The 25,066-nt window shown below is 35.4% G+C and overlaps 1 protein-coding gene across 3 annotated transcripts in view; it reads left to right on the top strand.

Moving 5' to 3' along the window:
- Nucleotides 1-302: 302 nt before the first annotated feature.
- Nucleotides 303-25,066, top strand: part of lmx1bb (LIM homeobox transcription factor 1, beta b) — an 89,032-nt gene continuing 64,268 nt past the window's right edge. The window contains exons 1-7 of one of the 3 annotated variants that reach the window (XM_077222738.1): nt 303-331; nt 408-583; nt 2,930-3,076; nt 6,530-6,667; nt 9,959-10,051; nt 20,542-20,666; nt 21,669-21,855. In XM_077222738.1, the coding sequence (XP_077078853.1) occupies nt 20,597-20,666; nt 21,669-21,855 (257 nt within the window). In that variant the 5' untranslated portion in view covers nt 303-331; nt 408-583; nt 2,930-3,076; ... (1 more) ...; nt 9,959-10,051; nt 20,542-20,596. Of the gene's footprint in view, nt 584-2,929; nt 3,077-6,529; nt 6,668-9,958; nt 10,052-19,682; nt 20,310-20,541; nt 20,667-21,668; nt 21,856-25,066 lie in introns of those variants that run through there. The other 2 variants (XM_077222739.1, XM_077222740.1) reach the window with 2 other exon arrangements.

Below are 25,066 nucleotides of genomic sequence, written 5' to 3' on the forward strand. Positions count from 1 at the left end.
TATATATATATACAGGCATCATGCTGCAGTCATGTAATGCAGATTCAGAGACAGAGAGTTAGTTCAACCCAAACAGGTATTCATTGACAGAGATGATATGCACAGTTAAGCAGGCGAGTAATGAAGCAGACAGTATAATGAGCAGATGAATACTGACTAACAGGTTCTCTCTCTGTTTTACCAGGGTAACGGGGGACTGGTGGTGACTGGAGCATGACGAGTCAAGAGAGCACACACCTCTTGGCGGAGCAGGGTGAGTAGACAGGTAAGTGTTCTGTTCCAAACATTAGCTTACAGGAGTTTGCTACAATGTCACAAAGAGATTTCACTGGTAAGTATAGTGCAGGTAAGTAAGCCGTATTAGAGACCAGACAAAGAGTGACTGTAGGGTGTGTGCTTTTATTCAGGTCCTGATGAGGGGCAGGTGCAGGTGATCGCCAAGTGAGTACAGGTGAGGGACAGGACGGATGCTGGCAAATCTAATTTCTGACTGGATGACTGGACTGGTGAAGATGGGAAGATGGAGAGCATACGTGACAGCGCCTACTTGGAAGTTTACCACAGCCCACTTTAATGTAGTGGGGTTTCTTTTTGTATTTATTATTATTTTTCCTTATTAGTATATTGTTATTAAACATATGGTATTTAATCGCACATGTATTTATACATTTTAAATGTATAATCTTTAGTGAATATCAAAATTAATATCCATTTTCATACTGTACAATATAATGTTGTGACTTGTGGCATTAAAAATTATTAGTTTTTAGTCTTATTTTGAACGTTGTACATGATGGAATATAATTTTTATTTTGGCTTTTTATCGATTATGCATCCCTATATTTTATCCACAAAGTTATGGTGTTTTGTACCAAAAAAAATTGTAATTTAGTTTATCATAACCTGTTTCAACCCTCCAAATGACTTGTACAATTTATCAGGCTATAGTTAATCGCTGACAGGCAAAAACGCTACTTTTCAAGAAATGGAATAAAACACTGTATTTTTTGTTTATTTATAATTAAGCACTGCATCAAAGCTGATATTGTGACTTTATAGTCAGACACTAACCTGTGTCATTATCCATATTATCAAAATCAAGCTCAAATGGAGTTAAGAGGGTTTTGACCAGCGAATTTCGGACCTGCTTGTATTGTCCGTAATTAGATCGGCCGGATCTGAGGCAGCAAGTGCATTACATTTTCATCAACTTCCAGGTTATAAGTTTACTGTAGCTATGCGATCAGCCAGTTTTTTTTTGTATTCTCGTAATTTTGCCCAAATCTCAAGTTATTAAAGACAAAGTGCTTCACACAGGCTATTTAAGACAGTATTGGCTAAGACTCGATGACTAAATGCTAGACTTATCAGTTCCTCAAATACATTCAACATTAGTCTTTATGTTATATAGTGTTTCTTGAGTAAAGAAAATGCTGTACTTGTTCAAACAAACAGTTCTTTATTATTTACTCTTGCACCACAAACAAGAAGAGACCATAGACGATGGACGACGCCCCTTCGCTCTCTTCCATTGGCGAGAAGTGAAGCCGACATTGTCCCGATATGGCGCTGACATCGTGGGACTTAAGTCTGCGCAGTTGCGATTTCGGGACCAGACATGCGCAGTAGTGAGCAGGAAGCTAAAGCCCGGCCTTCACTCTCGCTGAATCAATCGCAAGCACATGCCTCTGCTGCAGAACAACCCATTATGTCGGTGTGAAATAATTAATTATATCCAATAATTAACTCCAATCTCCTCAGTCTGAGTGTGTGATAAAAACTACAGTAAATGACAGAAACTATCTTTGGAAAAAAATATGTGAAGTGTAATTTAATTGTTTAGTTGGTCTCTCGTCCCGTTGAATAACATGGGGAGGCGGGGTTTATGAGCTATACTAGGACAGGTCACCGGGGGGCGATCGAGACGCTTTGGCTTCACATTTCAGGGCTTGTGCGGCAAGCTTGGAAGAGACAGTCCAAAATGCGTGGCAGTTCGTTCATGATAAAAGCTGTGGAGTTATGAGGTTTGACTGACGATTTGATGAGCCAATGGAGTTAAGAGGTTTAGTCAAAAGCTCTTTTTAATACTTTTCATTGGTTACGTTTTTGCAAAACCCATAGAAACATGTGAAGGCTGACCAATAGTAATGATTCATGAAAATGAATAAAAACGATGAAATATGGAGATATTACATTTTTGCCTAGCAGCAACGTTTTTCTTCTGTATCTTTGAGAATCTTACATTTTCTCTATTACTGTGGGTTTGGTTAACTATGTATCAGTGTTGTTCACACTGTTGCAGAGTACTAGTGATGATGAGTAATAGGTGGTCATCATAACTTAATGTACTCATTGTTATGTCAGTGGTCCCATAACAACTTTTTTTTCTTATTCTATGGGGAAAATATAACGCTCTTATTGCAATGAAATAAGTGCAAAGAAAATCCAGTCAACAGTCCCTCGCCATGGACCCTCACCTCCAGATGGGGCTGAATATGGGGTCTTTCTCAGAACCACAACTCCCACCCACAGCATCACTGCCTCTTCAAACAACCACCTCACATGGTTTTACTTTCAGCCGTACTATGGCTTTATGATAGGGAAAATAATAATAATATCCTGAGACCGCACTGTAAAATGAAAAGGACTGGTTCTCTCATTGGTCAGAGGCTTTAGTGTGATTAATCCATGTGTGTTTGAAGGGAATGGTTTGGCATGAAATATAGAGGCGAACTATTCTCGGCCAGTCTATTTATCTTTATGCTTGTAATTAGAAAACAAACCCCTTATATATATATATATATATATATATATTAATAGGTCTAGTTGATCAATGAGCACATTCATTATGAGAAATTGGTTTGTTTCTGTTTCTTGTTCTCTCTCTATGTCTTTCTATATTTCTCTATTTGATAGAAGATGGCGAGAGAAAGAGATGAGAGGTTTGTCAGACCATGGCTCGGTGTGGATGAACGGACAGGACTGTGTTTTTGTAGGCCGCTGATATAGTCATCTGCTTCCAATGTAGAGAAGAGCACAGGGAGCCATCCATCGCTGGGCACGTGGACTCAACCTTGTTAGTCTCTCTTTTCTTTTCACAGACACTCACACACAAAGTAGGACATAGGCGAATACATGGAAACTTGTCCATGAGAATAAGCTGGAATCCCGTGATGGGTCTTTCATGCCTTCGGATGGATAGGGTCTCTGAGGAGGAACCTACACATAATGAAATTGAAACCGTTGATAAAACACAGGCTGAACTTTCCATGTATATGCATTAGACATTCGTAGTACTACATGATGAACGCTTGTGGACACGATTGTGTAGCTCTTCTATTGTATAGCGCTATAGTAGTAAGGCCGAGTTTGTGGGTTCTCAAGAAACATGCAATCTAATGTGTATCATAGAACTGTTAGCACTGTTTGGATGAATGCGGACAATGTCTGTAAAATAAACGTGGCCTAACTCTTCTTTCAAATTGCAGGTGCGCACAGTCTAAAGATGTCAGACGTGTGCAGTTAAAGAGCTATTTCTACCTGACCTGACCCTAAAAAAAGTACTTTGTATAAAAGTACTTATATATAAAAGTTATTGTATAAAAATATTAAATGTTTTAAACATTTATGTGATATCAGATCTAACCCAATGCCCCACGCTTTTTAAGATTATATATATACCTAATGTTCAAAAGACAAAAGTTTGATGTCTGTAAGATTTTTTGGTAAGACATTGCAATAAAGCATCCATTTGTTAATAGTTAATGAAGCTACATTAGTTAGTTAACATGAACTAACATTAAAAATACATCTAAAGCATTTATGAATCTTAATGTTAATTTGATCAGTCACTAATACATTATTAAAATACTATTTGATAATATTATTATATTATTTAATAAACCCTGAGCTAACATGAACTAAAAGTGAACAGTTGTGTTTTTATTAACCAACTTTAACAAAGGTTAATATATACTGTAACAAATGTATCATTGTTACTTGTGTTACTGTTTTTATGGGGGTTTTTTTTCAAGTCTCCTGCGCTCATCCAGGCTGCATTTATTTGATCAAAAATACAGGAAAAATGGGAATGTTGTCAAATATTATTATGACTTAAAATGAAAGTTTTATATTGTAATATTTTTTTTTTTGTTGTGCAAACCACGATACATTTCGAAATACATTTTTGTATTTCATGTACATTTTTGGCACATTCATGAACAGAAAGTTTAAAAAAAACAGCCTTAATAAATAGAAATGTATTTATTATTTAAATATAATTTATATAATTTATATAAATATAATTTATATCTGAGCATTTCGGTCCCCATGATGAAAACAGTATATAATACTAACTTATTATTATTTTTAATTAAAAATGCAGAATGTTTTTTGCAATGGTTAGGTCCAGGGGGATATATTGTAAAGTTTTTACAGTATTACATTATTATGTCTATAATTGAGTTTTGATATAACCCCAAATCCTAACGTGTGTATAATAATAAATAAAAGATAGACATTTTTTATACTTTTTATATACATACAGAAACAATGTGGAAAACCGCTTTAACCCTTAAACGCATACCTCTTGTCTTTACAGTGACCCTGGACGTCATACCCTCCTCCTCATTCATTTTTTAAAATTAGACATTCTTAACGTTCCTCAATCAATTCATTATAAACAATATAACAAGAAAAATAATGACTTTTTTCCCATTCATTTTTTGTAAAAATTGTATAAGGTCGCTAACGACCCAAGGTGTGTAACAGTGTAAGTAGGCCTATTTTCTTCTGCACAACAATAACTGTATCTTTGATGCCTGAACAAGTGCAATTGACCTTTATTCCACAGGGTGGCGATGTCTGATATAGAATGATGAAGTGACGTTTCACTCATCGTTAGCGCAGGCAGAAAACAATAGAATAGGAAATATCATCAGCAAAACTTGAAATGGCCCAGAGATTTACTGCAGAGCAAGTACTGAACGCAATCAAATATTAGTGTCACTGTCACTTGATGGATCTGGTGAAGAAGCTGTCAGTGATCAAAATATTGAATTTGTAGATGTTGCAAATGATAGATTTGAGAATATGTTTGAGAATGTGAATATGAGCCAGATGCTGAATGTACTGGGAAATGAGCTCTGATGAGGACAGTGATGATGGTATAACTATAAAACATCTCAAACTGAACCCTTACAAGCTCCAAAAGGTAACAAAATATGCTTTATTTTATTCTTCTTTAATTGTTACAGTAATATCAGGAGAATGTTATTGTATAGCGACATGTAGAGATCCATCCATGTTAGATATAGATATGGGTCGCTAAAAACCTGAATATGTAATAATGATTGGCCAAACAGTCATGCATTTAAGGGTTAAACTTTATTGCATGACCTTGGTTAAAGATGACATATTATGCCCCTTGTCACAAGATGTAATATAAATCTATGGTGTCCCCAGAATGTATCTGTGAAATTTCAGCTCAAAATACCCCACAGATAATTTTGATTGTGTGCCTTTAAATGCAAAAGAGCTGCTGCTCCCCATTCGGAAGGGGGCCGATCCTTTACACAAGCTTCTGATACTCCAATAACAAAACATGCGAATAATCTCACTCATCCGAAATCTCAGAAACAACCAGCACCTGGATGTTTCTGAATGGTTAGTGGATACATTCATGTAGTTGTTGTGGAGTTACATTGATTCATTTCATCGACTTGCATGTACCATCATGTTTAACTTTTACACAAGTTGACACAGTTCCATGAGGTCTTTATAAGAATGTGTTTGGTCAAATAGTGTTCTCTGCTCGTCTGTGCAGCCAATGAAAGAACAGTTTGTATGCTTTGCTCGAACTTTTGCCATTGCCTTAGAACTGTTTACACTGTTGTCGCCAGTGAAAACCAATGGTGGCGCCGTGGGTGGAAACGTTGAGATTAAGGGACGGTAATATTATAATAAGATCCCCTTCCTACGTCAGAAGAGGAGCGAAATCTGATCGGCTTATTTTTTTGACATGCTTGCAGAGAAAGGCTTACTGAAACAAAGTTACTGAGTTACTTTTGACGTTTTCTGGGTTGGTAGATGCACCGGGGACCCGGTTATAGCAATCAAACACTGACAAAGTCAGATTTTCATGATATTTCCCCTTTAATATTTCTGATATTGGAGGCGTGGCTTAGTGCTTTGTTGTGTGTATACATATGGAGAGTTCAAATCGTGTTTAGCAAACCACCCCCCCCCCCCCCCCCATCATTTCCTGTCCTCTCTCCTCTAAATAAAAAATAGCTTTTATAATAACATTGAATGGCTTAGATTCGCCAGACAGTTAGATATGTAAGAATCGAGCACTGAATGATTGCCGTGGACTTCGTTGCTCAACACACACATCCGTAGACTCCTCATTTACCAATCACCTTTAACAAGGGTTATTGTGACAAGCCATAAAGAATCTGTACATTTGTTTCCATGCTTTTCTGTGTTGGTGACATCATCTAAGGTTAAGAGAGCATGCATGCCGTTGCAGGAGAAGCGTGGAGGGAGATTGAAACGTGTGGTCTTCGCTGCACTTCTCCTTTAACAAGCTCAAACTGGACTCAAGGGGGGAACGTAAACCATCACGTCTGGATCTGGCACAGAGCAAAGAGTGATATCAAAGAGCAAGGCAAGTGCAAGGCTTCTTTCTCGCTCTCTGTCAGAATACCTCGGCCATATGAGTCACATTAGAGTAATTGAGGAGCAATGGGCCCAGGTGTGAGGTGATCTCTCTCTCTCTCTCTCTCTCTCTCTCTCTCTCTTTCTCTCTCTCTCTCTCTCTCTCTCTCTCTGTCTCTCTCTCTCTTTCTCTCTCTCTCTCTCTCTCTCTCTCTCTCTCTCTCTCTCTCTCTCTCTCTCTCTCTCTCTCTCTCTCTCTCTCTCTCTCTCTCTCTCTCTCGCTTTTTGTTCACTGTCCCACATACTTTACCATCCCAAGTCTGGAAGTTTAACATTCAAGACATTGTATTTGATGTTTTTACCCATTCTTTTTCTTCATTCTCCTCTAGAAAACGTCATCATACATTACATTTTCATACCTTAAAAAAAAGAAGCTTTGATTATTTTGTTTGTTCTTTTCTCCCCCTTGGGACAGCACAAAGTGGTTTGAACACAGAGATCAATTAGCTCCTTTTAAGTGAGATCAAAGCAACGTGGCCCCATGTCCAGGCATGAGGGCCAATTAAACCTGACTAGAAGGATGCTGGTCCCCATGGACCAATCACCACTGGACACATGCTACGGATTTAGCAATATGCTATAAAAACGCCAACAATTTGTATACTTATCATTTGATACAATGAATAGTGTTATTTTAGAGGTCAGCAACACAAAACTTCTCAATTCCTATTATAGAAGTCATAGTTGTTATATCATGAGAAATGCAGGTTCCAGTGTATATTTAATATAAAAATACAAATATAGGCTATTGAACAAAAAAAAGTATATATATTTTTTATTTTAAAGGCAAATTATTATTATTATTATTATTATTATTATTATTATTATTATTATTATTATTATTATTATTATTATTATTATTATTATTATTGTTATTATGTTATTTAATAAGATATTTGAGATGTGGATGGAAATTAGGGTTCACTTTATTTTAAGGTGTTCTTGTTACAGTGTAATGATACATTTAAGTACTGATTAATATTAATTAACTACATGTACTATATGGTTAGGATTAGGGTGCATGTAATTATGCATAATTTATAGTTAATATTATAGTAAGCAGTGTTGGGTGTAATGCTTAAGTATTGAATTAATGTAATTTAATTACTTTTCCCTGGAAATGTGAAGTTAGGGATTAATCTTAATTTTTCTGTAATTTCATTACAGTCACTTCTGATGTAATTGCATTAAATATTGTACGGACTATTGAACAATTCTGTATAAACGAATAGTGAGTTTTAACATCAAAATGTAACGTCTAATGTTAAAATGTATGCTTTTTTAATGTAATCCCCTTTTAAATACTTTGGTCAGTTTAAGAATAATTTATTCAATTTTATATTGTTCAATTTTAAAAAATAAAAGAGCAGTTTCACATCTATCCTTGTATTGTCCAACTGGTCGAGGTTGATATGGAGATTTAAAGAGTAATTAGTAATAAATAATTTGTATCTAATTGCACTGTTGAATATGTAATCAGTAGCTAGTAATCAGTTACTTTTATAGAGTAACTTACCCAACACAGATAGTAACTACATGTAATGGGTAACAAGTAAAGTGTTACCAAAATAAATTGTATATTTGTCCACATCTAAATTTAGACTATTGAATTTGAATGTTCTTAACCTGAAATTCAATTTAAATAACGTTATTATATTATATTATATTATATTATATTATATTATATTATATTATATTATATTATATTATATTATATTATATTATATTATATTATATTATATTATATTATATTATAATAGTTTAGCTCTTTTAGAATGAAAACTTTGGGTAACAGAGGGTATATATTATTATATTATTTCAGGTAAATACTAATTATTATAGCTAAAACGAGGCAATAAAAGAGAGAAACAAAGTGTCAGAGCAGGAGTGAGGGAGCGTGAGAGTGGAGTCGGAAGAGGAAACATCGAGTCTCAGTCCACAGACAGGTGCAGTGACCCTATCCACCTCTGGAGGTGCCACTTGCATTTTATGGGACATTTATGGTAGACCAGCACTTTTTACCATGGCCACCTGGATGCAATAAGAGCGCAGCTCCTGAGCCTGCTTGTAGGAAACTCTCAGAGGCTGCCGGGGGAGGCAGGCCCTGTTAAGATGTTTATGATTCAGAAAGTGGTCCAGGGGGAAAACACTGACAACTACAGAGAGGGATTTTGTAGAGGGAGCTTGTTTTCTTGTTACTCCCAACACTCCCCCAGAGAGCTGTTTTCCCTCTTCTTTCCCTGACTAAAACCCACACAGAGAACAGGACTGATTTAGATGTTTTTTAAACTGTGCTTAATTATGTTTGGTTGATGGTTCAAGCTGATTAGATGCCCGGTCAGTAGGGTTTTAGGTTTAATTTCGTATGCGGGAGTCATAGTGAGACCTAGATTAAGAAATGAATCAGCTAAATGCCATTAAAAGTTTGTAAATGAAATTGCAGCGGGTCAAAGCCCCTTGTGTCCAGATCCAGGTGGGGGTGCTCTAATAACTTCATTAGTATCGACATGCTTCCTGTTCATTGATATATAGATCTGTGGTCAGACCTTGTAGCTTAAATCATAAATTGAATGGCAAAGACAATTATTATCTTTTTTTCCCCCTTTTTCTCTATTTATTCATTTACATCGTTGAATATATATATATACATATATATATATATATATATATATATATATATATATATATATATATATATATATATATATATTAGTGCTGTAAAATTGATAATATATGTGTGTATATATATATATATATATATATATATTTGTTTGTACTGTATATACACACACAGACACATATATACATATAGCCTACAAACACACACACACACACACACACACGTTAGTGCTGTTAAATCGATTAATCACGATTAATCAAATCTAACAACATAAAAGTTTATTTACACACACACAAATACATACATATATATATATATATGTATATATATATATATTTTAATGTATTTGACAGCACTAATAAAACTCAATTATATATAGGCTATATAAATATATATATATATTATATATATATATATATATATATATATATATATATATATATATATATATATATATATATATATATATATATATGTTATATACAGTATAAAATATATAAATTCAGTTACCCAAAGTCTTGATTCTGACAGGGCTACGCTATTTCAAATAGTTAATGAGACAGCTGGTAACTCAGACTGAGAACTTCACAGCTCTAATGCCGCAGGTCTGTTCTTTTCTAGGCTGTAACCCATCTTCCACGCTGACCTTTGATGAGGGAGACCACAGCAATAAATCCTGGGCAGAATCCACTCACACCTTCATGTTTCAGCCCGGTAACTACATTTGACCATTCAGAGGGTTCAAAACTGCAGGCTCTAATAGCCGAGCAGATGGACCAGTAAATGATGGCCAAGACACGGCTACAAATCTGAGGAGTTTAAGTGCTCATGAGATGAAACATAGCTCGCTGGAAAGGCTTTTTCTACCCTTACACTTCTGATGGAAAGTGAAATTTGGACTATTATTTGCTTATATGCTTGCATTTGTATTATGTTTTCCACATACATACAACATTCATATTACATTAATAAGTCTTATAGAGGCCAAATATCGCCTAGATTTCAGATAGCTATCTAGCTATCGGCTAGATTTCAGTTTTCTTTAACATATTTTGGTTTCAACATAAAACAGATCAACAGCTCCACTGCAGGTCATTATTTATCTGTGATCTTAAACACACGGGGAAAAGGTTCAGTGTTTGGACCGGTTTCAGTGCTCAGAAAGTCCTTTTTTTGCTCTCATGGGATGCATGGAGACCCCCGGGTCAGCACATGCAGGGAGCATTGAACGTGTTGATAGAGATGAGGGGGTGCTGGATAGATTCGAAACGCTAGCTTTTGACAGACGCTGCACAGATCTTCATCTCCAGATCCAGCCAGCTGAGGAACATCTGGAGGAATCCCCACTCAGATGCAGACCTTGAGAGATGTGTTCTGAGTTGCATTAATAGCATGGCAATGGCGAATGCGGTCTATAAATTTGTTACAATTACATATTAATAATAGTGCTGTCAAATCGATTAATCACATCTAACATAAAAGTTTGTAAATATATAATATATATTTATGTACAATTATGTATGTACATGTGTATATATATATATATATATATATATATATATATATATATACATAATACATATAAAAACTTTAATGTTAGATGTGATTCATCGATTTGACAGCACTAAATAGTAATAATATTTGTTGTTGTTATTATTATTATTATTAGAAGAAGAAGAAATACTAATTTGTATGTCCTGAGGTATGACATACAAGATTCCATCTAAAACTATTTTAAACAGCATTTTGCTATTTTTTTTAAATTGGGAAACACTTTAATTTAAGTTGACGTAGTTTCACGTTACTACATGCACTAACTATTGTAATAACAGAAAATGATGCATAATTACATGTGACTAACCCTAAGACAAACTCTAAAGGTGACTCTATAGTAATTACACTATAGTTAATTAACTATAACTAAAAAGTAACTATACATCACCTTAAAATAAAGTGTAACCAAATTGTTATTCATATAGATTTAATAACCTCATGTTCATTGACAGACTACATGGAATATTAGGATTTCTAAAAATGAATTTGTCACACTACAAGACCAAAATCTAAAATTAGCTATTGGCAAAAATCTAAAAATAAATAAATAAATAGAAAATTGCACCATCCACAGTATATAAAGTAAGATAATCATAATATAAGATATACGCATATGCATTAGTATATGGTTCATGGACATGTTCAACTATCTTTATTAATATTATTATTATTATAATTATTATTATTATTATCTGTGTGAGAGTTGTTCTAACTATAAGTTGAAAATAAAATGAAAAAGACCAAAGGACTGTCATTCATCAAAGCACCTGAAATTTTACTTGAAGTCTTGATGTGAACCATTAAGCCATTACCTTGATCCCCACGTTTCCCCTTTAATCTTCACGGCACACTGTTGGTTTGCCATAATTACAAACCAGTGACAAATTTTCAGACATCAGCTCCCCTCAGTGTGGCGACTCTAAATCTATTTAGAACATCTCAATTCCAGGCCGCAAGACTGGTTACACACGTTTCATTTCAAGAGCTATGACTGAAGTTATTCCTCCCACAAAAGAGTAACAGGGGATGTATGTTGTCAATGGCACACATCCTAAAATCAGACTCGGAGCCGCCACTGAGCCTGCTTTGCCATGGGATGAATAAATCAGTCTGGAGAAGAACCGAAAGAACAAGACAACCATCTGCTGAAAAGCCTCGTAAATCTCTTCTGGTTTGGGAAACGTTACCATCCCTTCTTATAAGGAGTTGCAGGCCTAAAAAAAAAAAAAAAAAAATCGAAACACTCTTCCATAACAACAATGCAAATGCTAGATTACTTGTGTAATTATCATGATTCTGAGTGCATTACCATTGCCTCTCTGCTATATCAAAGCTGTGTGTGCTAGTATTTCTTTAGCATTAAAAGGATACAAATTTGCCCAAATCTTCAAGCGTTTTCATGTGACATTTTCCAGATTCAATGTAGAAATCAAACACATCTTCTCTCAACACAGTGCCTTTGTTAGCTTTACCTAAAAATAGTCTGTTTCATCTTAAGCTAACTTTGATCTGCTTCAGATCCTGACCTTTGATAAGAGGACTCTGGATGAAGTGAAATTCGTGTGGCTCGAACCTTTTCCTTTCAAAACGTAATCTTTTTTACCTTGTTTCTTTGGGCACTGATGAATGATCAGTTCATCAACTTTTAAAGGCACAGACAATTTTAGACAGTTGGAATGGACATAAAGTGCTAACTTTATTTAAAGTTCTGAAAAGTAGCTGCAATGAACTCTTGCTTAGTCCTCATCTCAATAGAGACTATTAAGTTTAGCTTTATTTGAGATTATTATTAATATTGTTGTATTTTATTGTTCCATGTTTTACCATTAGCATGTCTATCTATCCATCTATCTATCTATCTATCTATCTATCTATCTATCTATCTATCTATCTATCTAGCTATCTATCTATCTATCTATATTTTGTCAGTACAAACAAATAGGTCTTCAAAAAGGTCTTGGCATAAAAAAGTAGCCAGAATGCCCATTTGTGAACATGTTTTTTTCCTAAATACAAAAATGTTGTTACCTATCTGTTATTTTCTGTTTAAAACACATAATGTGATTATTTGCACTAGTGCTGATTATGCAACAAAAACAAAAAAACGTTGCAAACTGAGATGTAGACAGCCACGTGACCTTTAGCACTATTGACGGTAACTTAGCCAACAGCTATACCATAAGTTATGGTATTATGTTGAGTGCGGTGATTAATAAATCTAAACTAGAAGGCTCAAAAATATGTTTGTTTCAACATGAGTAAGTCAAGTAAAAAGTCTATTGGCCACTGGAGGGCGATATTGACCCTGTTTATAACACTGAACATTGAGATACCAAGTCCATTAAGGGTAAACGGTATACTGAACTGCTCTCAGTGCTGAAGAAATAAGAACTACTCATTCAAGAAGTCATTCAGCAATATGAATGTGTTATATCCAAATTAGTAGTTGATGTAAATTCAAAACTTGAAATATAGAAAAAATATATTGGGCCTAATAAAAGTTTTATGACGAGTACATTCAAAGTTAAAATAAAAGTATCTCTTCATCATAAAACGCACAGTGTTACACTCGTTGTAACGTAGATTGTTTGTTAATATTAGGAATATTTTATTTTATTATTTATCTAAAATAATCTTACACAAGAATGTGTGTGGTTGTGCATTATAACGAATATTTCAGGAAAAGAACTTTGTAAAGAAAAAATTATAACAATTATTACAAGCTGCGCCGAATGTAACGGTAGCATTAATTATTGTTCAATTAATGATTAATATTTAATTATTCTTGTTCAGTGGCTTTTGTTATGCATAAGTGAAAATAACTTAAAGCTGCCTTTTATCTTATGCCTCTAAAAAGTGAAATGGTTCGTTATAGCAAACACTCATTAAAAGATCAAAGTGGAACCAAACATGAAAGTTCACTGCCACGTACAATTTACTGTATGTCTGCTTCTTACTGCCATTAGCAGGGTTTGCTAAGATAAGTGAAGGATTAACCTGTATGCTCCAAACAGCTCTAAGATTTATCCGATACGAAACTCAAATTGTGTGTAGCATAAGGTATGTTTCTTGACAACGTTCTTAATGTGCAGTAGCCTTGTTATTATAGGCTATATTAACATATATGTGCAAATTGTGAGTATTAAAGGAAAATATACTTTAAAAGAAAGAATAGGGAGATTAAAACCAGACATACATTGTTTTAATATAATTTCCACTTTAAGACATAATTTGCTATAGGCTAGGCTGTGTTAAAAGCGCAGGATCGGTTAGATCACACGGTGTGAGTGTAGCACGAGTTTGACAAAGTTTTTTCTTCTTCTTCAAAATCAGCCTCTCTATGTACAGTACATTTCCTATAAAAACTAATTATTTTTGGCATTAATATTTATTATTAGTATTATCATAATTATTATTATTGATTATTGTCATCTCGTAAGTAAGAAAGCTCTCCAGAAGTAGGCTAGTAGTAGTCCAGCATTTATTTTTGTTTCTATTAATTTTTCTTTTGAAAATCCTTTTAAATGCATTTAGCTAAATTTGTCGATTGATACTACACTTATAAATGTATACATCCATTTTGATGACGTTACATCGTTGCGATCAAAAGTGAAGTATGCATCGTTAGATGGCAGTGATGCTCTCAGAGCGCGTCACATCGCGCTTCGCCAACACTACACTGCTATCATTTAAAATGAGATCCTAGATGACATCTGAGGTGTTTATAGCTTAAACAGATCCCAATACTTCACTTCATACTTCATTTACAGAGTCATAATTGACACTAATTTTGTGCACATTCCTATACAGAGCTATAATAATATTATTATTATTAGGGATATTATTGTTGTTGTTGCTGATGTCGGAATTTTTTATATATTGTTGTCGTTGTCTTTTGATTTTGTTTGCATCAGGAACATTTATTAGGCTATTTGCTGTAAACCGTTCTATATGATTAATATTAATAGGCTATAACAAGTTTGAGCAAATTTAACAATGTTAATATTAAGCCGTTAATTCTATATATCTTATTATAGGCTATTGAAGGAAAATCTCCCCTAAACGAAATTGTTGGGCTAATTTAGGCTATCTCAATTTGATTTGATTTATTTTGAAAAGGAAACACTACAATCAACAAAATATGGCCTATGATTCGTTTGTAATTTATATTTTCGTTTCTTTAGCGTCAGTACTCATTGGTTGGATGGATAGAGAGAGCCTATAGCCTTCATTACGAGCTTTTTGCCCGTTTTTCATACATAGTGGAATAACACATTATTGCGACCGGACACAATAATCAAACCCTGTTATGTTTTTTAATTGTCCTGTGATCAATTATTTCGTATATAGCCATATTTACAAGTAATGCATATTATATTAAATAAATAATATTATATAATTAATATTAATATTTGCATTGCCACTGTACATATTTTAGCCAAAGATACAGTATGCTACTATAGGAAACTGCAATAACATTATTTTTTAATTATTTCATTCTTTTCGTTTCTTTATAAACAAGCAGTTTAAGTCCTCTTAATGCGAGTTGCGTTGTTCTTACCTTGTGGTCGAATTATCCGCGTTGTTTAACTAAAACAGCGTAGCAAAGCTTGCAAACCTTTATTGAGTTTAGATTGGCTTTTTCGCCCTCTCTCTCTCACTCACTGAGGTGCATGTGCCACACACCTGCTGGGGGGGGGCTGAAAGAAAACAATTAAAGAGAGTTTTCTCAAGCAACATTGCATAAATCACATGTATTTGTATTGCTTTGGGCCTCCTTGTCAAAATTCTTAAGAGACCAAAGTTCAGAACCCATCTCGTGCGCACTAAAACCCTTTCAACTTTTGCGGGCACAACATTTGGGCCTTTGCGCCACCAGTGACGGAAGTCGGACGACTTTTAAGGGACTCGAGACATGTAAGGCGTTCGCTCTGATTGCCTTTCATGCTTGTCCAATGAGATCCGTCTTTATGAAACACTTCGTAAACCAGAGTTCCAAACAAAAGGCCAAGTCCCTAAAACACACAAGTCACGCCACCACCACATTACTGACGGCCTTGGACACAGTTCATTCCTCATTACTTTCTTCATAGCACATCCCTGCTGGGGAAAGAAAACATCTTAACCAAGCCTAAACTAGTTCTCTGGACTTAGCTGGTTCGCAAGCTGATGTTTAGCTTGTGTTTAAACTGTGATGCTAGAGCAGATATTTGTGAAGATATTAGTATATCAAGAGCATCAAACATGTTATGCAATCTCTATTTTAATTGCTCTTAATCCAGACATCTTTATACAATCGTCTTTCTGATAATAAGTTTGATTTTCTCAAGATTTCCTCCGCAATCTGTCTGTCATTAGGCCTAGCCGTTTCTCTGCAGGTAATTATTGAAACGCAAGGGGGAGCCTTTCACAAATCTTGTTTAGGAACAAAAACGACCCTCGGGCTCTAGTTTCATTTCAAAGGATGTTCAGTGAACCTCAATCAAGGTAAATGATGCATCGATCTTTTCTAATGATGGTGAGTCACAAGGTTTTTTTTAACATTACATTTGGAAATAGTGAAAACGTTATTTTTATTTATTTAATTAAAGATGCACTCAGGTATACTGAGTAACAGAGGGAGTTAAAGCACCTTTAATTAACTAGCGTGTGCATCTCTTCTTACCCATGATTTTTTTGCTCCACACACATACATAGCAGCATCCTCCTCTTTGATCGTGGGAAACTACCATCTAGGCCTATGTGTGAAGCAAAGAAATCACGGGTTAGAAGTGATGCGCACGCAAGATATTTAGGGTGTTTCAACTGTCCCTCTGTTCCAACTGTACTCGACCTAATTTACTTGGAATTAGACCTATATATGTACGGATGCAGCATAAACCAGACGTAAACATTTTCGATTTTCCTGCGAACGAATAGCGAATAATTTTATTCTGAAAACTGACATATTGGATTATGTTAAATACAGATGTTTTCCAGGCGACCTGCCCGATACAGAATAATGAAATCTTCCACTTTGTCATTTTAAGCACATTTTCAGAAACATTTTTCGTTTGGTTGTTTTTTTTTCTTTAGCCTACATATTTTACAGTAGCTAAAATAAAATTAGCCTGTTTTTTATTACATTGTAAAAAATTAGACGATCATTAAGTTATGATGAAATATGTTTTTACATTGCTTTAACTCATCAAAATAAGTTAAGTCAATTTCAACCTTTTCAAGATTCAACTCATTTTAAGTCAGTTTAATGTAATTTAAGTTGAAATGACTTAAACATCCAAGTTAATTGTACTTAAAAAAATGAAGGCAGTGACTTTTTTTTACAGTGATAGCTATTATAATTATTATTATTATTATTATTATTATCGTAAGTTATTGTTTATTTTAAGCTTTAAATATGTCCCTACTAGTATCCAGTTGTTGGTGTACGGTCCACCCAATGACTATCTCAGCCCACAATTTATCCTTATTATTATCGAAATAGTCTACACTGTTCGTCCTTTAACTCTCCTCCTGTCTTTAGATTGATTGAGTATTTGATCGGTGACCAGTAGCCTTGCTGATCATCACGAGGCATGCTTCAGTGTAATGGAGAAAGTACTAAAAATACATTATCAGTTGACTTCGACCGAGAATAAACCGTTTAGAGGACTGTAATGAACTGGCCGCCGTGGCCTATGGTTTTCTGAGTGTTAACTGAAGACATTTATTTTTAAAAGTGTTGGGCTGGTGGGGGTTAGGCACTCTATAATGAGGGGTCGTCATAGGTATCTCACTTGGCGACTGCTTGAAGTCTCCTAAATGGCTCGGAGGTAGTACGGAATCCCGGGAGTGAGGTGGTAACAGGGGAGCGTGACGAATTATGTATAGCGCGAGGAGTTAAGCGCGTGCATTCCTCCCTCTCAGTGTACTATATGATGTTTGGAAAAGAGCGTGTTAACTCCCATGCTTGAGTAGCCTACATGACTTGAGGCGTTGGAGGCAAGACGTTGTTTTTAGTTATATTAAAAACGGTACGTTTGACTGGCCAAATCCCATTATAAATTATGAAATATGCAATTAGCTAAATCAATGTTCTTATTTTGACAAAATTTTGAACATTTTAACAGAGGCTTTCAATACTTAGAGTGTGTGTGTGTGTGTGTGTGTGTGTGTGTGTGTGTGTGTGTGTGTGTGTGTGTGTGTGTGTGTGTGTGTGTGTTAATAAGTGTGTGTGTGTGTGTGTGTGTATATTTTAATAAATAGAGGGAGAACGAGAACTTGACTATGTAGTTAATCTCAGCAACAACTGAGGACACGTGCAATTAATAAAGACCTGAAGATGAAAGGTGCAACCATTAGTGGGTCTCAACCAAAAATACCCAGCACTGGGATCCTAACAACTACTCTCAATAGGTAGTCAAATGTATATCATTGGTAGTCATGGCTATCGTTAGTCTGTCTCAAACATTTGTGAAGCATTGGGCTGCCATAATACAGCTGATTTATTGTTTTCCCTCGTGATCAAAACGGTGAGCAAAAAATGTTTCCTTACAATACCGCTATAAATTATGCTGTGGAAAATTTAGTTAAACGATTCTTCTTTGTTTCTAATAAGAACGAAATGTCTTAATGGTTAGAGTCACTGGAATTTACTCCCTAAATTCATTACCTGGGTAACAGAATAAGCAAATTACAAAGAAGCGACACATTTTAAGAAATGTATAAAAGATTCATCACTTATCTGTTGCATCATTTCATTTGTTCAGATGCGTCCTCTTTTGATTGGTTTATTGGTTTTGGATGATAATAGATCTATCCAAAGCGGTCCCGCCGGAACAAAACAAACAAAGCGCACTAAATAAAATTAGCTCGATTTTTATCTTTTCTGTTTAATCGGTAGTATTATTACTCTATCCAAGGCATCCAATAGGACTGCATTTTATTTCATCTGACTCTGTCATCCGCTGTCTGTGGTTATCGGCCCTGATCTCCAGGTGCATCGTGGACGAGGGTCAGAAGGTTCGAGGCTTTATAATGGACACAAAAGCACAAAGCACGCGGACGGGGCAGGCGTGATGCTCCGCTACCTGATATCAAAGCCAGCAGCCTCTGCATGAGAGGAGAGGGGAAAACCAAAGAGCTCTATTTACAACAACAACAATAACAGTAACATTTTACATTACAATACGCATGTTACACATTTGCCGTTATTGTGATTAATTACAAAAGAAATAACGCGTAGGCTAATTGCAAACGGAGCCACATTACAAATGACTTTCTTCTGTATTCATCGCAATCACATTGAAACCTAAAACTGCGATGCAAAGTGTGGGATACTTTTGCTACTAAATAATAATAATAATAATAATAAAAATAACAGTTAGCCTATTATTGATGTTGTTTTGTTACATATAAAATACATGATTTTTTGTTCTGTTTAATTTTTTGCGTCGTAATTTCGTTAAATTGGTAAAAGGAGCAAATCATATATTGTAAAAAAAAATGTCAAAAAAGGCGCGACTGTTCTATATGGCTAAATGTATTCCCACTTTTTAAAAAAATTAAATTCTACAAAGCCTATATATAGTCTTTGGGGCATCAACATCCATATTTGAAGTTATAAATACATATACATAAAATTGTTTCAACATACACGACTTAACAGCTCTTTCTTTCTTTCTTTCTTTCTTTCTTTCTTTCTTTCTTTCTTTCTTTCTTTCTTTCTTTCTTTATTTTTTATCACTTCAGATATGGATGTTGATTCCCCACAGATGTAGAAATGTTGCATTTTGAGCCCTCAACCATTTTTTTAAGTAATACATTTATAGACCGAACAGTCGCGCGCATTTCACATCTTTCTGTCTTTCTTTCTTTCTTTCTTTCTTTCTTTCTTTCTTTCTTTCTTTCTTTCTTTCTTTCTTTCTTTCTTTCTTTTTTTCCTTTAGGCAAAGCTTTAGCTAGAATTAGACTGTTTTCAGACTCGTTTGTTTTCACCACAATTTTCGTAACGTTGTTTACCATCCTTGTGCGCCTCAAGTTTGGGAGGCAATGCGATTTGGAAGGCGGAACGCATTTAGTTCCACTCTGCAGAGTGCACGAACACTGGCGCACCAATAGTATCCCTATGTCAGTCAATAGTCTGCAAAGTGACGCGACCAAAAGGGGAGGGTGCTTTCTCTCAAGCCTATCTCAGTTTTGAGATTTCTCAAGCTGCAGGGAGCCGAATGGCGCACTAATTTAAGAGTTAACGTTTAGACATCTCCTTTATATTTTCGTGGATTTGTACTAATTTCCTGAAAAGTTTTGCGGATCGAAACGACTTGTGCACAGTGTAGAAAAAGGGAGGATCTTCCCTTGTAGCTCGTGATAGCGCACTGATACAAACTTTGCGCTTCGTGCAGAAAACGTCTAGACTGAATCGGCCGGTAATTAACAGGTGATTTAGTGCGTGTTTAAAGTTTTATAGTTATATGTTGTTGTGCTTCTGTACCAAGGTTTTATCTAGAGCATATAGTAATCTTGCAAGTGGCAATTGCAATGAAAAGTTTTCTTGAGCTGGCCATCTTAGACCGAGATTTCTGTAATATCAACTGATGTTGTGTGCTGTAGTTTGGGGATTTAAAGCGTGGACAACTCTGACAAATGTGTTGTTATGGATATTACAACAGGTCCCGGGTAACTAGGACGGAGTTTCCTTGCAGGTAACAGTGGGAATATTTAAAGATGTTGGACGGTATAAAAATCGAAGACCATCCGCTGCGGTCGGGTCAGGCTACACTTGGAGTTATGCTGGGTAAGTGATTCAGTATCTTCAGTATATTTTCGGAGAATACGAAAAGATAATTTCTGAGAATTTTATAATGCTTTTTTAAATCAAGATGTCGAAGAGAAATACAGCTGGAACTGTGGCAGTCGAGCTATGCAAGCGGCTGGGATGCATCCACCTCATGTGTCATGCATTTTACCGGCCGGCCACATATCTGTCCAATTATCAAAGTTATTTCCCAGATAAAATAACCCCAGTACACAACTGATGTATAACATCCATTTCCCTTAAATTTTATGCGCAACGTAATGCATTTATTTCCTTGCTTCAAAATTGGCATTTTCGTGGTAACGGTTACCTATTTCTCATTCTCACACCTACAGAAATATATCGTATTATGACTGCTTCATTTGAACTACAAATTGAACGTCTAATTCCTGGCGAATAAATAAAAAGCTTATGGTAAAAAATAAAAACAGGCCTTAATAAATTTAAAACACACACACACACACACACACACACACACACACACACACACACAAGCCAGCTAACAGACAGACTGACAAGCAACAACTACAACAAAAACCTGCTACATAATTTTTTGGTTTTGTAGGTAGGCTATAGCTATAAACAAAAAGTACAAATATTATATTGTCAATTTTTTTTACATCACATATGGCTATAATCGTCGCAATCATGTAGACCTAGGCTTTAATTTTTATATTTAGTTTTAGCTGAAAGTTGCGTTATTTGAATTTCGAGCGTATGCTATATAATAATGATTATTAATAATTATAATAATAATATTAAATCCCATCGTACATACAGTATGGTGGTTAATTGATAGTTATCCACACATCATTTGTTTTGTTTTGTTGTTTCACCGTGTCATATTATTTAATATGACAATGGTAACCTATAAGAAAATATTTCATAGCCACTTTTTCAGCAGCCCATTTATAAATCCTTATTTTACAAATTCAGATGCAGTCAGTGTGTTATTATTAAAATGATGCTTTTGCCCTCCAGGGACGGAGTGCCATCACCAGGCGGTGTGTGAGGGGTGCCAGCGGCCGATATCTGACCGCTTTCTGATGCGAGTCAACGAGTCTTCATGGCACGAGGAGTGTTTGCAATGCGCCGTGTGTCAACAACCGCTCACCACCAGCTGCTACTTCCGGGAGAGGAAACTTTACTGCAAACATGACTACCAACAGTAAGGGCATGGTTTTTCTTTTTTCGGTGTAACACGCGCGCAGGTTCATTACTTTCGTTTTTTATTCAATTGTGATCAAACAAAGACATGACACAATTTTCGTTTTTACGCACGAGCTAATACTTCCAAGTCTTTCCGTTCGTATGGTGGAGTTGGTGGTATGATTTTGTTGAACTTGTCAACCTCTTAAAATGGTGTTAGTTTTACAATTGAGCCACTACTCTGGAGCAGTGAAGAGTAGTCCTTATAATTTAGACCTTTAAGATAGGCCTATAGGCTAGTTATAGATACCCTAATACATTTAGTTTGTACTTCCTGCGTTGTCTTGCTCTGTTTTTCTTATTTCTAAACTGAGATCGGCTACGTCACTCCTGTGATTTTGAAGGAACTTTTGGGCTGTGATATTTTGCAACGCAATGGGAATGAAAATTAAGCGATTTCATTTAAAATGGTCGTTTCTTCGTTTATTTCGATTAATCCAAGCCGACATAATTATTTGATAATCTGTCGTTCACACAGTAGGTTTATTTAACTCAGATTGATGCTGATGGTCACCACAGATTATTAACGTAGGCCTATCTTAATTTTGCCTTTAGCCTGTTTACATGCCAATGGTAAATCCCCAGAAAATATTTAGGCCTAAATTAGACATTCCGCGTTCTTTAATTCCGTGTATTCTTTAATTTAGGCTATGTATTATTTTAATTTATTGTCTGATGTCTAATAAACGCACTATTATTTTTCCTACTTTTTTTATTGATTAATTCATCAAATGATATATTATTATTATTATTATTATTATTATTATTATTATTATTATTATTATTATTATATTATTATTATTATTAGTAGTAGTAGTATTCTATTATTATTATTATTATTATTATTAGGCTATTATTGTTGTTTTTATTGTTATGCACTCGTGGTCGTTTCTATTGTTCTATTACGGAATGCCTTTGAACCATGAAGCTACCATCATGAATGTTAAACCAAAAAAAAAGCCTATATTTTAACATCGTGTGCAACCACTACATTCTGCTCGAATCGGACTTCTTATTCATCTTTTCTATAAAATGATGAAGGCCTGGTCATGGCATGGGATAGTTTGAATGTGCTCTGTGAATGAGTGCTGTGTTGATCTTCACCCGGTCCTGAAGCTGTGTGTGTGGACCAACCGCAGGGCGCCTTATGTTGCAGGTCGTCTTCCCGTGTCTGTCTCTACTCTAGCTATAGCTTTTGTGTCATGGGGTTTTGAAATATCGCTCCCTCTCTCATAGTTATAACTGGGAGGTCCCTATCGGACACCAAGCAACAATTAAAAGGCCACATCTACCGCCTGACTCTAATAGTCGCTGATTTTTCCAGCTTGACCGTGAAGAGTTAGTGTTAACAAAATTAATTTCATAGCTCTGGTCTTATATTCCATTACCCTGGAGACGGCAGCTAGCCCGAGACATGCCAAACATGGGAAAGAGGTTTTCTGAGTAGCCTATTATATAGACTATACAGTAGGCTACATAGAAGGACTGTTTAGATTTAGCCTATAGGATGCTTGTCTTTTGAGTGCTCTCCTTTTTGTTATTCTTTTTCATTTTGTAATCTTAACTCTGTTATGATTTCTAAGATTGGATTTCTATCAGATGTTAGGTTAGTGTAAATCATATTTTCCTGTCTGATCCCTTTTTGCTAGCATTACAAAACCTGCCTTTTCATAAACAGCAGTTTCGTCCCAGCATGTTCACATGCAGTGCAGGGCCTTTTCGCGCGTGCTACACAGGTAGCTAGCAGTGATATTTGTTTATTTATTTCTCAATGACGGACCACTTAGTAGATGTAATTGGCACCTTTTTGACTTTTATGACGTTCATTTAGGTTGTACTTGTCAACCCCGCAAAGCGCCATTGGCTCCAAGTTGAAGCCTTTGGCCATTTCTGGAACTCCGCCTAATGACATGCTAGCATCAATTGATTCATGCCCTATAATTATTAGAACCGTAAATCACGACATTGGGCAAACGTTCATATTCACACCTCTCTGTCGGATATTTACAACACGAGCTTACCGGCGGGAATTTATAGCTTGTTTTGGCGCGAAAATTTCACCTCGCTGTAGCTCAAGAGTAACTTGGAATAACACCCTTTCGTTATTAGAGGATTAGCTTTGGAATTATGATCTGCATATAATGTTCTTTAAATGGCTCAGAGCAGACCTTTGCGTTAGTGCCAATTAAAGACACAGGTTATGGAAATATAAATGTGTTTCCAAGCTATTAGTGGGAATTCTCTTTACTGTATTGTCAATTAATCGGAATTCATTTGAATTGCAACGCCACTATACAATAGATAGCCTACAGCCTGCACTATTTTTTACATTTCTTTCTTTCTTTCTTTCTTTCTTTCTTTCTTTCTTTCTTTCTTTCTTTCTTTCTTTCTTTCTTTCTTTCTTTCTTTTTTTGCTTGCTTGCTCAAAGGAGACAGGAAAATAAATATTAAATAACCTCAATAGACTATTATTAATTCTCTAAATTAGACTGTAATGCAGACCATTAAATCTCTCATTTAAAAACATTTACAACATTTGGAATCTTTTATCTTTTGTTATCAGAACATTAACTTTTAAAATCAAAAAAGCTGTAAAAACTTTTTAAATTAGGCTAAATGTAATTATAATTAAGTTTTATATTCATGTTGTTTAAATCTATATAGGCAGATGAAGTTTTTGACAAAGATGGCTTTTTGTGGCTGTATAACTCTGAATTGAATTATTCTCACACATTATCTTTCACATGCTTTCTGTGTGTGTGCAAGATAGGCTAGATATGACATAACTTCTGCAGTGCAATATCACAGTGTTATTTAAAGGTATACTGTATTATTTGAATGCTGGGTGTTTGAATGTTCCCCTTTGGCCCTTGTCAGTGGAACCTGGCTCAAGTCTGTTGTTAGTCTTGGTCCAGGGATAATTTGCTCGAAGTAGGAAGTTGTGGACGATCCCCTGGTGTGCTGATAGTTCTATTTTAGCACCGTGGGGGCGTCCTCCTGCGATGTGTTGTTTTTTAATTAGCTCTGCTTTGCGAGCGGGATGCCATATTCCCGCTGACATGAGTGGATTCTGGTCCTGGCAATGTGTTTTCTACATGACTGGAGCCGTATACACCCTCCCAATACACCCTGACATCGTGTTTTTACTCAGAATGCCTTTACTCTCCCAT

Source organism: Siphateles boraxobius, unplaced genomic scaffold (assembly GCF_051911475.1).
Source record: "Siphateles boraxobius isolate OS27281-9 unplaced genomic scaffold, OSU_SipBor_1 9, whole genome shotgun sequence".
Taxonomy (NCBI): Eukaryota; Metazoa; Chordata; class Actinopteri; order Cypriniformes; family Leuciscidae; genus Siphateles; species Siphateles boraxobius.